The sequence below is a fragment of the Betta splendens genome, chromosome 2 (assembly GCF_900634795.4).
Source record: "Betta splendens chromosome 2, fBetSpl5.4, whole genome shotgun sequence".
In the NCBI taxonomy this organism is placed as follows: Eukaryota; Metazoa; Chordata; class Actinopteri; order Anabantiformes; family Osphronemidae; genus Betta; species Betta splendens.
In genome coordinates this window covers 26,246,005-26,263,526 of record NC_040882.2, presented here as the reverse complement: position 1 = coordinate 26,263,526, position 17,522 = coordinate 26,246,005, and the positions used below count along the sequence as shown (strand labels likewise).

Here is a 17,522-nt window from a genome sequence, read left to right as displayed (position 1 = left end):
GAAACACCAACTACATGTACATGTACAGTAACATGTCTGCGCTCACAGGGAAAGTCCTGGAAACTAGATTAACCTGCTTCCAGCGTTTCATATCTCATTTCTTATTCTTATGTCTATTGGTTCAGACTCATGGGGCCATCGGCACGACGTCTTATACAACTAGGATTGGCTGATACAAGTGAGGGAGACAGGAAAGGTGGTTTTACTGCTAAAATAGCAGATCCAAAATGTTGTTTTTTTCATACCACACAACGAGGTCCTTAGCTTCAGGCAACACAAAATGATTTGCTGAGCTTCATCTGAATGAGATACGATTTTAAATGATAAACGGTCAATTTGCAGTAACACACTTAGTTTATTCTGTGCATAAAACCTACAAAATAATATCTTTATTCTCATCTTGTCGCCTCAGCTCAACTCCTTCAGAGAAGCTGAACTAAAGAAACCGGACTGGATCTATAGGAGTCACCAAAATAAAATGCTGGGCTGCTGCTACTGTGCCCAATCACTTAACCACAGAACATGTACAACATGTTCACACGTGTTCATACTACAAATTAATGATCATCATTTTGTTTTTTTATCAGATCACTGCTGCAGGCGTCTATTGTCTAAGTGCGTCACACTGACACCTGTCTACAGAACCCGTTTTGTTCATTTCTTGAGCCTGTAATGCAAAAAACCTTAAAAAACAGCAGCATCACATCTAAATGGACATTCAGCCAAACAAAAAGAAGCAGCCTGTACACCTGTCACAACAAACACAACAACAGACCTTGGAACGTTCAGGCAACACATATTCTGTCCAGTTCAGGCACTAATCGCCAGCAAACGGAGGAGAATTTGGGGGAGTTTTACTGATCCGGCCTATTCTGGACAAGGTGATGACAGTGAAGATCATGATTTTTGTGAGGTAAAATGATGTAAACATAAGGTTTGTTAAGATTCTTTGGAATTATTCAATTGTATTGAACATTGTGTTTATGTAAAAATGATTTGCTTAGTTTCATCTGAGTGAGAAACTATTCCAGATTCCAGCAATAACAATACAGACCTATATTGTGTCTTTTGTGGATAAAACAAAATCAAAATATTTTTTGTTAAATCTTATTTTGTTCGCAGCTCGATAGAGAAGCTGAACAAAAGAGATTGGATTGGATCTTTAAGAGTCGCCAAAATAAAATGCAGGGCTGCTGCTATTATGCCCAACTCACTTACTTATCCACAGAACAAGTAAAACACATTCATACTACAAATTAATAATCATTGTTATGTCTTTAATCTGATCACATCAAACTAAAAGCCAAGTGTCAGTTGTCAGTTGAAGTGCATGACGCTGACACCTCTTTACAAAACTCATTCTTAAAAAAAAACAGCAGCAAAACGTCCGTGAGTAAACATTCAGCCAAACACAGAGGAGCAGCCGGCTCCATGTTAATAACAAATCACAACAACAGAGCTCGGAACTTCCAGCCAACATTCCAGATATTCCCTCCAGTTCAGGCCAGATTTCTATCAGCTCACATACAGCAGGAATATTTGGGGAAGGTTTACTGGTTCAACCTGTTCTGAGCGTGACAACGGGACTTATTGAATGTGATGCATTAACAGCATGTGTGGACAAGGAACGTTCATCTTTACATGTGGTGCAAGACATTGTTTTTGAATGGACAAACAGTTTTGTAGTATTTCATCCAAGTGTAGAAAACCTGCAGATTATGTAGCTTGGTCAAGCATTATTATTGTTTAGTATTAGTAAAAAATAAAATAATACAATAAGGAATAATAAAACAAATCTGCTGTTACAAGAAAAATACCATCCACAAGCTCTGACATGAGTGCAACCATTATTTACTGGCCACTAAAACCTCTGTGGTGAGTGTTCTTCATTATGAGCTGTCAATCACACGACAAAGCTGGTTGTGCTTGTGTGATAACATCAGATCCAACCCAGATGAGAAACCACGGCCATTCTGGTTGGAGTCAGAATCAGCAACACCCCCCGCAGAGAAAACTGGTTTGGACTTCCCCACATTTGTTCAGCATTAGAACCAATGAGCGGAACCAGGTCTGTGGTCCTGGAGGCGTCTTCATACCAACAGGCAGTGGAAGCTGACAGACACTCTGATGTAGTGCTTTAAGGAGAATCTGATGAACAACAGAGGCGGCTGACGAGCACCACGACCGCTGCTACCGGCAGAACCAGACAAAGGCAGAGGAAGATCCTGTGCCGACCCGATGGTTGTGGAGGAGGCAGCACGGGTTTGAGTCTATCAGCAGCTGCTGTCATGACATGAAAGGAGACAGTTGGTTCTGCTGCTGCATAAGAACATGTGACTGAACTCAGAGTGGACTCACCTGTGACGTTGAGCCAGAACTCATTGACCTTCCTGCCAAAGCCGGTGCTCATCCTGCAGAGGTACTGGCCCGAGTCCTCGGTCCTGGCTCTGGACAGGTGCAGCCTGACCCGTCCTGCACCAAGGGCGTCCACGTCACAGTGCACACGTCCTGAGAACTGCTGGTGCTGAGGCTCCTTCACGCTTTGGTCCAGATGGTAGAAGACCTTCAGCTCCGGCGTCAGCAGACAGTGGATTTTAAGTGAAGCGACCGAAACGTCCACTCTGGAGGAGAAGCACCACTCAACGGTGACGTTATGGTTTTCCTCCACCTCATAGGTTTGAGCCTTTTTATGATGTTTCTCTGACAAGGAAATGAATAAGAATAAGAATAAGAATAAGAATAAGAATAAGAATAAGAATAAGAATAAGAATAAGAATAAGAATAAGAATAAGAATAAGAATAAGAATAAGAATAAGAATAAGAATAAGAAAACCTTTAATAGTCCCGCAGTGGGGAAATTACTTCTTACAACAGCAGTACAGATGAGCGAGAATACAGGTACAGAACAGTTTGTGTTTGTGTTGGCACAGTACAGAGCAGTACAGCAGAATGAAGAGGAATTACGGTCAGATTCCAATATATTAGAAGAAAACGATTAACTAATGGTAAACAGAAAACACTGCGTAAGCTACATGTCAAACTAAGTCACCAAAAGAGAACCTGTTTCTCTACTTTGGCTTCAAACAGATGAGACTGACGTCACAGTGTGAAGTTGTTTAGGTGAACTGAAGCTCTGAATTACCAGGAGCGCAGAGGGTCACAGGAACGATTAGCAGGAAGCTGACGATCATCTTCTGTGGAAGCAAAGAAGAACAGAGGACAATGTTATAAAAACTCAAGTCTTACAGAGCTGAGAAAACGAACGGCCTGTGATGAAGTCACTGTCAAACAGGAGGTAGTTCTGATTGACACTGACCTGCAGCTACTGACGACAACAGCTCGTCTGTAACAATTACGTCTGGCGTTACTACTGTACTGTACTGTATGTGTGATGTGATGAGGTTCATTTTAAGCGCAAAACACAAATGGACCAAAACTCAAAACATCTCATGAAATGGCATGAAAGCAAATATCTTTTTTGCAGCATTTGGAATTGATATTATTTTGACATGACATACGTTTATGGAGGTCAAAATAATGGAGGTTTACATTTATTTATTTGGACGTAGTAACATGTGCTGTGTGGTTTAGGGTTTAGGTCTTTTCTATAAATGTTTATCCTGCCCTCGACCCAAACAATGTTAAGTTTACTGCCTTAGAGACTATTGTTTTTAAGTTGCTTTCTTTTGAATAGACATCGTCTTTCATTCTGTGTCTCTGTTCTGGTGAAATCAAATCTATAGGCCCCACTCACTTTTTACTGCACGTGTCTAAAACTAGGTTACGTTAAAAGAGTCTTACCTGTAGCTGATATCTACTGAATCTCTGCCCGTCACATGTGAAATCCTTCACTTCAACATGTACAATGTTTTTTAAACTCTCAGCGTCAGCTCACTCAGCCTGAGAGTGACGCTTATGTACTGTAAATCTGACTGGGAGGGCGGAGGAGGAGGAGGAGGAGGAGGAGGAGGGAGGAACCAACGTGAACGGAGGTGAAAAACAATGCAGTAAACAGCTTTTTTAGAGCCAACATTGAATAAAATCTGTAAAAGTATTTGTTTAAATAAATAAGGTTTTGTAAAATAAGTCTCCTCAACGGTGAATGCCAGCAAATGACCACTGACCTTGAGGATTATCATGGATCATCATCATTATCATTTAAACAAACAACTCAGAGCTGATGTTTATCTCATCCCATGTTGTGTAGTTAGTGGTAACACAAAGTATTGAATTCTTTAAGATGATGATCTCGCTTCTGTCCCCATTAAATAAAACTCACCATTACAGTTTTTTTAGAGGAAATGCTCCATAATAAGTCTACAACACTCAGTGCCTTCAGACACTGAATGACCTCTGACCTCAAGAAAAACTAACTCTCTGTAAACTGTCTGTAAATGTTGTCTTCAATACAGTCACACTAGAATCTCAAACAGTGATATGTGTTTATTCAGCGTAGCTGTAATCACATACAGTGTTATACAGTATTATACAGTTCTACTATTTGAGAGTCTGAACTCTCCCACAGTCGGTTATCAACAATAACAGTGGCTTCCTCCTTCACAACTAGGACTTTCTCTTCTCTGAAGTGCTACTGAACCGAAAAATCATTTTGGATAAATCATTTCAGAGGCTTCTGGTTAATATGGGATAAACTCCCGAAGCCTGTGGTGCCATTTTCTGAAAATATGAGTTCATGGTTAAACTATTTTAACACTGAACCTTTTCCTTTCAACCTGTCTGTGGCACTAACCTGCATGTTTGATTAATTCACGTTCTTGAAAAACAGTAATGACATGACTTCCTTATAATGTGGATCAGGTGAGTTGTCACTATGACACTGACACAGATAAAGATCCAATCACTGGACATTAAGATCCAATTACTGATATTAGAGACAGCTTATGTTACAGAACTGTTTGTTTAAAGCTGATAAGATGTGGCACGATTTGAAAACAGTGTGGACAAACCTGATCTCATCAGAGCATCAGATCAGTGAGTCACTCTTCATTCCACACTGACGCACAACACGATCCTGCTCATTTACAGGCCGCCCTCCTTTTCTCACAAACGCTGGAGCCATTATTACGTCAAGCTGTGCATGTGTGAACATATTTAGTGAATTATTTACCTTTAAACCAAGATCAGCCTTCACACAGACACAATGACACATCTAAAGATACAGTGGGACATTTCTTTTTTTCTGTGATAGAACCCACACATACTGTAACTTGTGAAGCACATCTCAGCTTTGCTGTATTTGGTGACAGCTGTGTCCCCGTCTTCTTCTTGACTAGTATCACATACTGTTGTGTTTTCCGGTACCAGCGAGCAGCTTTTCTGAACCGACTCAGCATTTCTCCTTCTCCGCTGACATCCTCCCATCATGCCACGCTTCTCTGGTGTTCCTCAGGGCCCGGGTCCTCTTGGGGTCCACCACCACATAGTCCACACGTGCACGCTCACCATGTGCGCGCTCGTCTCCCGCTCTGCTTTGCTCTGCACTGCCACCACACCCCTCTCCCATACAGTGTTTCTGGTTTAAAGACACAAACAGCCAATTATATATGAATATTTATAGACTTTATTATTAGCATTAATTTGGAATTAATCAACCATCATCATTATTAGTATTTAAAATATTATGTACGATTTGAACAGAAAGAGTTTTAAATATGGTATGAATGAAATGCAATCGTGTGTTTTGGCTTCATCTAGTGGCACAATAATTATTTTTATCGAACAATTACTGATATTTAAAGACCTTCACATGACATATGAATTAGACAAATTTATTTGAGTGACATGAGAGAGAGGCGTACCTGCCGGGTAGGTGTCGACCGCCCCGTGTGAAGGTCCAGGTCCAAGTATTCTACCTGCTTCTGGTCTCTGGTTCGCTGGAGCAACGGGCTGCTCACCCCCCCCTCTGAACCACGGTGCAGCATGAGCCTCAGAGACTGTGGACACACATGACGCAAGGAAAATTATTATTATACGGGAGAGAGAAAAAACTAAAACAAGCAAAAAGGAGCAGTGAAAGAGGACAGAGAAGGAGAAGTTGTCATTTTAGCTACAGTAGTAATCACACAAAACACAAAAGTACAAGCAGCACAAGATTCTTGCATATCTTTGTTTTAGCTTTATTAGTATTTGTGTTGTTTCCCCATAAATTAAGTTCCTTGACTGGTTGGTCGACGTTTAAACTTCTCTTTGCCACCTGGGGGCGACAAAGTGCATTCTTCTTACCTGCTCTGCGGTCAGGCAAATGTGAATGAAAGCAGCCACACAAAAGGAAAACAGGAAAACCCTCTGAGAAGAGTCTTTCACCTGCTCCCCAGCACTGCAGCTGAGGCCGGGCTTCGTCATGGCAACATAGCTTTCATCAGGGTCATCGGAGTCGGAGGAAGGAGACGAACTGTGAGAAGACCTGGGTGTGACTGTGCGACGGCAGGACGGACTGTCACAGAGAAAAACAGAGTGGTTGATCACCTTCCACAAAAACTGCTGACTCGTGTTGGACATGCTGAGGTCCCACTCTATGCTTTCACCCACACAGAGCAGTGCAACACAACTCAGTGCAGCTGACCTGTTCTGTTTTCACTTACTCTCGTGTGAAGGTTCTGGTGACAGGCGAGCGCACAGGGGGCGGGACTTCCTCCCAGTCCTGTTGCACCACACTGATGTCCAAAGGAGCTGGTTTCACTGGGAGACAGACGGCAGAGACTCTTTACTTTGATAGAGGTGTGATAAATTCTGTTCCTTGTCCGTGTCTCAGTACAGATACTGTACAAACCCAGAGGATGCAGAACACTGGGTAATGAATGGGACATTCACATTTACAAGTGTGGACGTCATTGTTGCTCCTCTTTAATGAAGATGATGACACACTACCATGCACATTGCTATAGTATAGTCAGATGTGAGTGTGTGTAGTTGTGTTAGCATTCTTATTTTAAATCCTCTACCTTTGTACAGCTGTACCTTCAACTTTGACAACAATCAAAGTGTGCAAAATAATTTGAAGCTTTATTAAAGTTTTATGTGCATGTTTCTATGTGTCACATGCGCCACATACTAGACCTGGACCTGAATGAACAAAGTGGAAGCAGGTGAATAATTTAAACTCGACTGGAGATGACAACACGACTAAACTAAAGGAGAAAGGCTCTGCAGGAACATGGAGAAAGAATAGAAGAGCAAAAAGACGCACGAAAGGAAAAACAATGATCTATCTCTAGTTCTGGAACAAAAAAAGAAAAGGAGACGTGACTACAAACAGTAGTTAGTCTGCAGTGGGAAGTACTGTACATCACAACCCTTCTGAGGAACTGAATCTCATCTAACTGTGAAGCTTCAAGGCAGGTCGTTTCTTGCCCTGGTGACAGATTGTGGGTTGTTTTGAAGAGTCTGGACACATTTACCAGCTCCACTCTTGTGTATGTTGTGTTTGTGACGTACAACATGTAACTGTGGAGCCTCGGCTCGTACCTCTCGGTTTATGTCGCACTTCTTCTGAGTTTTGTTCGTCTTTTTGCTCTGCGGGTTGAGTGACACAAACGCCTACAGGGATAAAATCAGAAATGAAAAACAACACTGAGATGCAGTAACTGAATCACTACAACAGCTGATGGAAAACACTGCATCAGCAAATAAAAACCCAGATTCTTGAAAACCACAAGTAAAAGGGAACTTCGCTGACACAGCATGTTTAGATTTTTTCCAGTCTATAGAAATGTTTGTGTCACAGCTGTACAAATGTACCAAACATGAGCTGTAAAAAAGATGAGTTGTAAAAAAAAATACTATACTAGGGTGGAGAAATGATTGAAGCCACTCCCCTCGAACCACCCAGGAACGATTGAGATGACTTTGTCTTTTTCCAAAGCAATTTCAGAGTCATAACCAATGTCCTCCTCCAACATCCCATAAACTGTTCATTCAGACTCTAGACTTCCGTTGTTTCATTCACATTTACCCTTGCGTTGCGGCTTCAGGTTGCGGTGGACAGGAGGCGGCATGGCTTCAGCCTCCATCTCAGCGGAGCGGTACGCGGGCGTCCTGAGTGGGGGTGTCTGAGGAGCAGCAGCGCTCATGGGGCTACGGAACCCCATGTGGGCCGGCGGAGGCACCTGCCGCCCTAGAAAGGCCATGTCACTGATGGGGTGAGAGCCCACGGATGAGCTGAGGGGAGTCATTGGGACGTAGTGTCCATGGGCGTGAGTAGACGGATCAGAGGTTTCTGGAGGTTCTCTGGAGAAGAGAAGAGAACACACGGTTATCTGTATACAACTACTCTGAACTACTAGCAAATGTAGGAATATGCTGCAAAGTCCAACACAGAAATAATTACATTTCAACTTGTTCTGTATTTAATTTTGATCTTTTGATTCCTTCCTACGTATTAATATAGTATGTCATTAAAAACATGCCTTAGTACAATATGTCAGTGTGAACTAACTTACATTTATTCATGTATGTCTGTGTTCTGCTCGTTAGACGCTGGTAAGAAGCTCTAGATCTAAACAGGAAGTGTAGCTGGAGCCTGATTGGATGAGTTCTTCTGCCTCTGCCTCACACACAACTAAATACTGGTCCTGGAGTCTTCCCTCATTTACAAAACTTTTTGTTTTCTCCAAGGGTTTTACAGAACATTATTTCTGACTCAGCAAAAATGGTAAAATTAAAACAGAATAAAAGCATTTACAGTAGACTTTTATTAGGGCAAAGATGAAGACCCATCTACAGTAGAAGTAGTTCAGTCCTTCATGGACAATATAAATAAAACACCGCCTCATAGTGTTATATAGCGCTCTGTCTGTCTAACCTTGGTGCAACAGGAGGCTCTGTGACGGCCGCACTCATGGGAACATAGTTTTCGTGGACATCATCGTCTTCAGAGCAAACGCTACCGAGTGGTACCATCCCTTTACTGAACTGGAGGAGAGAAAAGACGGCTGAAAATGATTCGCCTCAAATGAATCCAAAATAGAAAAAAAACAAGCACGTTCAACTTACAAAGTAGCTGTTGAAGCTCTCGCTGAACTCCAGTACACTCGCTCGCTCTGAGAAGGCGCGAGGGAAGTATAAGGACTCGCCGCCTGAAACAGAAGGAGGCAGTGACGACCGATACATGAAGACACAGAGCACAGTTTACTGTGGCCTGTGAGAGCAGAGTGGCTCAGTTAGAACAGTTAAAGACCCAGCGGTGGCTTCTTTCTTCGCTTTATAAAACACACACATTAAGGCCTCGATGTGTCACCTGCTTCCAGCTCCTGCTGTTGGTCAGAAACCATTTACGTGAGTTTAAGAGGTCAAACATTAAAAAGTTGCTCAGTGTTCCATGGTAACGTTGTGCTCCACTGAGCACTAATTCCACTGGAAAAAACATATGTGAGCCATTTACAGAACATTTGTGCAGCTTTCACGCTTAACAGTGTTACCAGAAGACAAGCTGCTCCTCAGACACGTTCACTGGGAGAGTGAGTCGCTTTCAGCACATCAAGTCTGTGCTTGTGTGAACGAGGCTGCAGTTGTGTAAGAACCGCTTTCCCAACGTGTACATCTTTATTAAGTAGCTTTAATCAGAGATTGGGCTCTTTGTGCTCTGATGGCCACACTTCACGTCCAGCTAATGAAACTAATACGTTCATTGTGTTGATTACACAGAAGCAGCAGTGAAGGAGCCTGACGTTAGCGCAGGCCCAGTGCACACATTCATTATTTATCCGTCCTCAGTCTCCCAGCGGGTGAGAAGTACTCACTGAAATACTCAGCATTAGTATTACATTTACACTTAAACACGGGCCTTTGTATTCAGCTGTAACCTGATGGGAACAAAGCGCTGGTTTATGCAGACGATGAAAAATAGATGAGTGAGGTCGACTCACGGTCATTTATAGAAGCTGGCGGTTATCGTCGTACTTTGAAGTATTACATAAAGTGGACATTCGAGGTCCGCTGACAGATGAAGCAGGACTCACCCGTCTGCGTGCGCCCGGCTGCAGCCGCCGCGTTGCTCCTCAGAGGACCTCCTGCTCCATCCTCCTCCACCGCCCCCCTTCGCTCCGACTCGCGTGGAAGCGTGGCGGCCTCAGCTCGGCCCGCGGCGGCCGGGGGCTTGGGGGGGCGTGGAGGAGGCGCTGCGGTGCAGGCGTGGAGCTCTGCCTGCGTTAGGGAGTCCACACTCGGGGTGGAGGATGGGCGGCGAGGGGCTCGAGACAGAGGCGTGGACGCCGGGCGCGGGACCTGATAGCTGCTGGAGATGTGAGGGGGCACGTGCGCATGCTTGTCATCGCTGAGTGATATCGCCACGGGGCGCAGGTGATAATCTAAAGAGTGTTTCCTGGGATGCGGAGAAGGGTGGCAGCGGGGCCTGCCGGCTCGGCTGTGGAGGTCAGAGGTCACAGTGGCATCCAGAGACTGGCTGAGCGGGCTCATCATGGCCGCAACTGTCCACGGGACCGTTCTGAAGCCAGAGGACGACGATGCGGGAGGGAGGCTGTCGGGAAGGAGGGAGGGGGAGGAGGAAGACGAGGAGGAGGAGGAGGTGATGGAGGGAGGGGGGTAGAGGTTGTCGTTGTAGTCAGTGTCGAGAGAGATGGAGGATCCCAGAGGAGGTCTGGAGACGAGGAGGAGGAAGATCAGCATTTAAAACAGTGGGGGGTATAAAGAGGTTCTTTAACAACCATATTTAATTCAGTAAAGTACGTTTCTTGGTTAATGTCTCTGTGGGCTTCATCCTCTTCAGCACCAACCAGAGCTAATGTTTAAGGTGATTTTTCCAACTGAGGAATCAAACAGGCCTTCGTGTGTCACTGTCCCATGAAAAGTCAACAGTTCAGGAATCATGTGGGTGTGATCCAGGGGAAGATAAACCTTCCTCAGATTAAACACGTCTCAACCTGTGACCGTGACTGTGACTCGTTTTACCTTCAGCTTTTAGTCTGAACCAGTGATAAACACGTGATCTTCACATGATTGTGTTTATACTTGTTTACCGTGTACGACAAATCTGCATTGTGGTAAAGCTGTGATGGAGGCGTTTCTACCTGGTGTGACTGTCACACTGTGATAACCACATGTAGTCTTCCTCTGCGCTGCCGTCGGGGTCGCAGGTCGGCGGCGCTGAGCCCGTGACCGTGTTGATGGCGGCTGTGCTGCTCACGGAGCTCATGGCAGTGATGGAGGACGAGCCCGACAGTGCCGCTCTGTCTGGACCTGCAGTTCAAGTAAAACAGGAGCAGAAACACTGAGAAACCAGAGGATCAGGGGTGTCTTAAAGATGAACCGACTGAAAACATAGGTTTGACTCATTGTGTTGATGAATGTCCAGCTTTGGATGAACATCACACAGTGATTTGGTTTTGCTTCCTCTCGTCCTTCCAGACGTTTACACACACATTGGAGGCGTTTTGTCCGCGCTATTTCTCCTCCCACAGCGTTTCACACTGACTCAACCACAGCCCACACATGCAACCAACAGGTGCGAGATAATATTTGGACAAATCTCTGCTGTACCGTCGTCAGTGGGGTTGAAACCACAGAGCAGGCAGATGGACGTCACCCAGCGGTTCATGTCCTGCTCGGACTCGGCCACCAGATACCAGGTCCGCTCCTCGGTCCTCAGGTCGAAAACAAAACTGCTCTCCAGCTCTTTCTTGGTGAATGACAGGCCAGCGTCCACCTGGGGGGAAACAGAGCAATGCTAGAAGGCAACATTTAGCCCCAAACGTGCCCCTCACACAGAACCCACTGAACAGGGTAGAATTAACCATTTGTGTGTCTGGCGTGAAGTGTTGTCTTGTTCACAGACAACGAGGCCTCAGTCGTGTGACCACCCACCTGTTCACACAGGTTCAGGTTGATGGTTCTGATGGGCCGGCGGGACTGCGGGTTCTTGTAGTACTGCAGAACATCCGGTTCCCCGGTCAGCCGACCGCTCCGCAGCACAAACCAACGTCTCTTCCACGCCTGGGGGGAGAGAGAGAGAGAAAGAGAGAGAGAGAGAGAGAGGAAGAGAGAGAGAGAGAGACAGAGAGAGAGAGAGGACGAAAAGCAGAAGAGATACATTAACAGGTATAGAGCTATCTTACTCTATCCCTCTATATCGCTCTCTCTTCTCTTCCTCTCTTCTCTCTCCTCTCCCCTCTATTCTCTCTCCCTCTATCTTTTCTTGATGTCCAAACCCATCCCCCTCATCACCATGAAGAAATGTCCTCATCCACCAGCATGAAAATGATGCAGAGAAAGAAAGTGCCTGGCTGCATAAACTACACAGACATGATGCGCCCGGCCTGACGTCCATCAGAGTCAGCGCTTCGTCACCGTCCAAACACATGCAGACTCAGCTGCAAACGAGTGGCTGCCTGGAATGTGGATGTGACAGTAACAATCCAACACACAACGTGCTGCCACAACATCACAAACAGTCTGAGGAGAGCACAGCTGGGAGCAGCGGGTTCCAGCTCCCCAGAGGAAGAACCACATACATTTTTACTGCCACCACTATAGTTGTGTCTTTATTCTTTACACAAATGCATGGATGAGTGAGGTTCCTGTTTCTTCATGGTTCTCACTCTCTCTCTCTGGTTCTGGTGTCTCTCTCCCATATGGGCCGTTCTGAACGTTAGCGCAACGTCCCAGATGTACTGCACCTGAACGGTTCACGCCGTGTCTCGTGTACAGAGCTCTGTGGGTTGGGCCCACCTCCCAGAGGGAGTCACACATGACTCACCAGTGTGTGTGTGTGTGTGTGTGTGTGAGTGTGTATGTGTGTGTGTGTGTGTGTGTGTGTGTGTGTGTGTGTGTGTGTGTGTGTGTGAAAGCCTGCCACCATTTGTGTTTGAAGTGAAAAGATGTTGTCTGATGCCTGAAAGTGTGAATCTGAGCATGGAGCAGGCTTTTAAATTAACAGTAACATGTGGACAAACACACACTCGCACTGTATTTTCTCCTCATAAGCACAAAAACAAAGCAGAGTCCTGTGTTTCCTCTTGTTTTGCCACATTATGGAGCAAATCTAAGCCTTTTATTCCTTTACACAGATAAAACCTTAAACCGCTGCTGAGTGGCTGCGTGCGCCTCCAGAACCCGTGCAACAACCAAATCCACCACTTCTGATCGGTTTATTAGCGTTTCTCAACACGACACGCGTCCATGTGAGTGTGTGGGGGTGAGTGTGTGGGTGTGAGTGTGTGGGGGTGAGCGTGTGGGTGTGTGTGTGTAGGGGTGAGCGTGTGAGCGTGTGGGGGTGAGCGTGTGGGGGTGAGCGTGTGAGCGTGTGGGGGTGAGCGTGTGAGCGTGTGGGGGTGAGTGTGTGGGGGTGAGCGTGTGGGGGTGAGCTTGTGAGCGTGTGGGGGTGAGCGTGTGGGGGTGAGCGTGTGAGCGTGTGGGGGTGAGGGTGTGGTGAGCGTGAGGGGGTGAGCGTGAGGGGGTGAGCGTGTGGGGGTGAGCGTGTGGGGGTGAGCGTGTGAGCGTGTGGGGGTGAGCGTGTGGGGGTGAGCGTGTGGGGGTGAGCGTGTGGGGGTGAGCGTGTGGGGGTGAGTGTGTGGGGGTGAGCGTGTGAGCGTGTGGGGGTGAGCGTGTGGGGGTGAGCGTGTGAGCGTGTGGGGGTGAGCGTGTGGGGGTGAGCGTGTGAGCGTGTGGGGGTGAGCGTGTGAGCGTGTGGGGGTGAGCGTGTGGGGGTGAGGGTGTGGTGAGCGTGAGGGGGGTGAGCGTGAGGGGGTGAGCGTGTGGGGGTGAGCGTGTGGGGGTGAGTGTGTGAGCGTGTGGGGGGTGAGCGTGTGGGGGTGAGCGTGTGAGCGTGTGGGGGTGAGCGTGTGGGGGTGAGCGTGTGAGCGTGTGGGGGTGAGCGTGAGGGGGTGAACGTGTGGGGGTGAGCGTGTGGGGGTGAGGGTGTGGGGGTGAGCGTGTGGGGGTGAGGGTGTGGGGGTGAGCGTGTGTGGGGTGAGTGTGTGGGGGTGAGTGTGTGTGTGTGGGGGGGGTGCTCACAGCGATTAAAGGCTGCACAGGACGTTTCCTCCGTTCTCCCCAAACACGGACAGGAAGGGGAAGTGGCCGAACAGGAAACGCCCGCGAGGGATGGCAGGAGATGTGTGTGTGTGTGTGTGTGTGTGTGTGTGTGTGTGTGTTGACTCCCGCTCCCCGCGTTGTGTTTGATGCCCGGGCGTCTTCAGGCCGCAGCACAAATAAAAGCAGTGAGTGGAAGCAAGAACATGAAAATATTTTCCTACTTCTTCTAAATAAAGACACAGGACAAAGTTACACCAGCTGTTTGTAAATCTATTCATAATTGTGTGTAAAGACGTTGTAGACTGAAATAGTTGCTGAAGGTATTATAGTAGAATGGATGTAACGTTTACGTATGTTTAACATTCTTTATTCTGTAAGGTACTGTAACAATTCCACCTGACCTGGGTTCTTGATTCCTTTTAGTTTTTATTTTGCAAACATTGTTCAGGAAGAGGAACCGTGTCCTCAGATACTTGGCTTCAGGTTCTACTTTCACTTCTTTTTATTTGACTGCCTCAGTGTCATCGATTTAAAAGTAATAGCGATAACCCTGTTTTCCTGTGGCAGGGAACACTTTTGCCTTTTACACTCCTTTCATTTCGCTTCCACTTTTAACCTTTGACCCCAACAGGAACAGGACACAATAGAGCTGAAATAACGCGTGTGCAGTAACCACATTTATTCCAGACATGATCACAGTCACAGTCTGCCCCCTCAGCCCAGTTCCTCATTCACCGATCTATCATTCCTCCTTTTCCCTTTTCTCAGAAGAACAGGCTCCAGTTTCAGTTCATGAGAACCAGACTCACTACATGCTCTGGCTCAGTGTAAACAAACCTACAGGTCTAATGTCCAGTTCTGTCTGAGGTCATGAGACCTTACACAGGAAGCACATAAACGCACCATCCAGTAAAGCAGCAGGTGTGAAACCATACAATCTTATTCTGAGCCTGTTTAACATTGAACCATCTGCAGATGATGGATGTTTTCTGGGTTTCCTGTTCACATTTAAGTCATCTCCCATTTAAGTCTTAGCAAATCCTGCTTTGCCTTCCACTTGAAGTAATTTGCACGTTTGTCTGTATCACTAACAATCAGCATTCCTTGTTCCTTGTTGTTCTTAAAGTGGGAGAATTCACCTCATCATTCCGTCTGGTTCTGGTCCAGGTCTTGTGTGCGTGTTCTAAGCCTTCTACGTCTTCAGGGAGGCCCATGTTCCAACCAGGACCAGCTGAGAGCGATTAGTTCATTACATAACTCCACAGAACGACGACGTAAACCTGAGCACAGCTTAACGTGAACACATGAACTCTGGTCTAAACAGAGACGTGCACGTGTGTGTGTGTGTGTGTGTGTGTGTGTGTGTGTGTGTGTGTGTGTGTGTGTGTGTGTGTGTGTGTGTGTCATGTCTCTTTTCCTTATTTCATTTCTGTGCTTTCACCATTTAAAACAGAAAATGTCAAGGTCCCTTTTAACTGTAGCAGAGTGTGTTGCATTGAGAGGTTGCTGGTTCACATGTAAACTATCAGGCCTTCAGTAAAATCAGCAGGAGCCTCAGCGTTTCCTCAGCTCTGCTTTAATAAAGGCTATTTTCACTTTGTTCCTCCTTGTTTTTCTTACTTCTAAGGGAAGTGTTTCACTAGAGATAAAGAAAGTAAATAATTGAAAGGCAAAGAATCAAAGAGCTTCAGTGAACTACGAAAATGACAACTGAGATATTTAGATAGAATGAAAGTCAGGCAAAGTGGAGGGAGGTGGGATAAGCTCAACTCACTGGTAAGGCATGTCAGCAATGCAGCGTGTGTGTGTGTGTGTGTGTGTGTGTGTGTGTGTGTGTGTGTGTGTGTGTGTGTGTGTGTGTGTGTGTGTGTGTGTGTGTGTGTGTGTGTTCGGCTGCAGCTGCTTTACTGGAACAACATCCTTTACACTTTCACTTTAATGATACATATTGTTCACTTTCTACATTTTATAGAGAAGTCTGTCTGACTGTCTGTCTGTCTGTCTGTCTGTCTGTCTGTCTGTCTGTCTGTCTGTCTGTCTGTCTGTCTGTCTGTCTGTCTGTCTGTCTGTCTGCATACTGTATGTTCTGATGTTCTGTTGAAAGTTTGATAAGTTTCAGATTATTACTGACACGCTCACTGTGTGAACAGTTTTACAGAATTAGAAGCTAATTGACCAACTGGATTAAAACCACAGAGCAGAATGTCTATAAACATCAGATAATCAGATAATCAGATAGCACACGTTTGTCTCAGCTCAAGATAAGAACCTTTAAATACAACTCATCCGAGGAAAACAGTGATGCGTCACCTGGACTACTCACATAGCGGCGCAGCTTTTTCTCCGGAGGTGACTTTCGCAGCCATCCTTCACACACCACGTCTCCAGCACCACTCATGCTGGGCCCAGTGAAGCAGCCTCCAGTGCTTCTGATCAGACCAGTCAATCACCTAGCCTCCAGTCAGTTCCCAGCAAAAAGTCAGACCCCAGCGATTAAACGGCCAGTCAATCTGGCCACAGATCAGTTGATCAGGTGCGAAACTGACAGCTTAAACTGGATCAGGCTTGAATTAAGTTGGTTTGGTCCAGAGGAAGCAGCAGGTCGTCCACGCCTGTGATCGGATCAGTCCTCCAGCTTGTTGGTTGGAGTCCAAGCTTTTCCCAAGTCTTTCACTTGTTCCTCACTGAGTTTCAGGACAGAAGTTTCCATGCTTCTGTGATGTCACTGCTCCGTATGACAGACTTTCTACCTCCCAGCAGCCTCACTCGTCCCTCTCTCTCCCTGCTTGTGTCATAAACGAACACAATGCCTGGATCTGACATTCCTTTCTTCTCTCCTCCCACTTTCCCTCCTCCTGTGACTCTTTTCTCTCCTCGCTCCTCCCTCTCTGCTCCTGCTCTGTGTGTGTGTGTGTGTGTGTGTGTGTGTGTGTGTGTGTGTGTGTGTGTGTGTGTGTGTGTGTGTGTGTGTGTGTGTGTGTGTGTGTGTGTGTGTTTAGGTTTTATCATGCTGGAAAAAGACAAGAAGAGATGAGAAGACTCACCTTTACAGTAAAAACAAACTGAAATATGAGATCTTTGGTAAAACAGGTCATGGTGAGGCAGTAAAAATAACAATAAGGATGTGAGCGTGTGAGCGTGTGGGGGTGAGTGTGAGGGGGTGAACGTAATATACAATAATAAATATGTAATGTTAGCACTAAACTCTGATTAGTGTGGAAGGCAGGTTCAGCTCTGTTAGATCATTCCAATATTATTTATTCTACATCATAAAAACACAGAGAGGCCTGAGCTCTAAATATCTGGAAGCTTCAGTTCATGAAACGCACAGGAAATGCTGCTCCCCAGCTGATGTGTCCTCATTCATCCATACTGGTAGAAAATCATACCAATGTTCAGGTGGATCATTAAGTTAAGATAGAACATTAGAGAATAAAACCTAGAGATCAATACTGGTCTCTAGTGGAATCTTTGTGTACTACAAGTTAAACTTCATGAGCAAACAAACAGTAATT

The 17,522-nt window shown here is 45.8% G+C and overlaps 2 protein-coding genes across 3 annotated transcripts; both read right to left on the bottom strand.

The window, feature by feature from the left end:
- Positions 1–1,256: 1,256 nt before the first annotated feature.
- Positions 1,257–4,292, bottom strand: LOC114869452 (programmed cell death 1 ligand 1-like). 2 transcript variants are annotated; one of them, XM_029173723.3, is made up of 4 exons: positions 3,802–4,292; positions 3,143–3,194; positions 2,359–2,700; positions 1,257–2,283 (listed from the first exon to the last, which is right to left on the bottom strand). In XM_029173723.3, exons 2-4 carry the CDS (start codon positions 3,189–3,191, stop codon positions 2,138–2,140), a joined length of 537 nt encoding a protein of 178 aa, XP_029029556.2. In that variant the 5' UTR covers positions 3,192–3,194; positions 3,802–4,292; the 3' UTR covers positions 1,257–2,137. The 2 variants fall into 2 exon arrangements, with proteins under 2 accessions (XP_029029556.2, XP_029029574.2); XM_029173741.3 differs by having other exon boundaries at positions 1,257–2,280.
- Positions 4,293–4,425: 133 nt separating this feature from the next.
- LOC114868112 (GRB2-associated-binding protein 1-like) lies at positions 4,426–16,809 on the bottom strand. Its single transcript, XM_029171490.3, has 13 exons — positions 16,331–16,809; positions 11,839–11,967; positions 11,515–11,680; positions 11,046–11,214; positions 9,978–10,615; positions 9,013–9,095; positions 8,822–8,931; positions 7,973–8,247; positions 7,486–7,557; positions 6,603–6,699; positions 6,325–6,454; positions 5,820–5,954; positions 4,426–5,533 (listed from the first exon to the last, which is right to left on the bottom strand). Exons 1-13 carry the CDS (start codon positions 16,403–16,405, stop codon positions 5,348–5,350), a joined length of 2,265 nt encoding a protein of 754 aa, XP_029027323.2. The 5' UTR covers positions 16,406–16,809; the 3' UTR covers positions 4,426–5,347.
- Positions 16,810–17,522: the final 713 nt, after the last annotated feature.

Bases quoted from the DNA above. Each gene is read 5' to 3' on its own strand.
- LOC114868112 (XM_029171490.3), bottom strand. From the start codon at position 16,405: ATGAGTGGTGCTGGAGACGTGGTGTGTGAAGGATGGCTGCGAAAGTCA. The intron at 5,955-6,324 runs GTGAAAGACTCT...GTGTGTCCACAG, and splicing joins GCTGCAGTGCTGGGGAGCAG to TCTCTGAGGCTCATGCTGCA. The intron at 5,534-5,819 runs GTACGCCTCTCT...TCTTTAAACCAG, and splicing joins GGTCGACACCTACCCGGCAG to AAACACTGTATGGGAGAGGG.
- LOC114869452 (XM_029173723.3), bottom strand. From the start codon at position 3,191: ATGATCGTCAGCTTCCTGCTAATCGTTCCTGTGACCCTCTGCGCTCCT. The intron at 2,701-3,142 runs GTAATTCAGAGC...TTTCCTTGTCAG, and splicing joins TGTGACCCTCTGCGCTCCTG to AGAAACATCATAAAAAGGCT. The intron at 2,284-2,358 runs GTGAGTCCACTC...ATGTCATGACAG, and splicing joins GTTCTGGCTCAACGTCACAG to CAGCTGCTGATAGACTCAAA.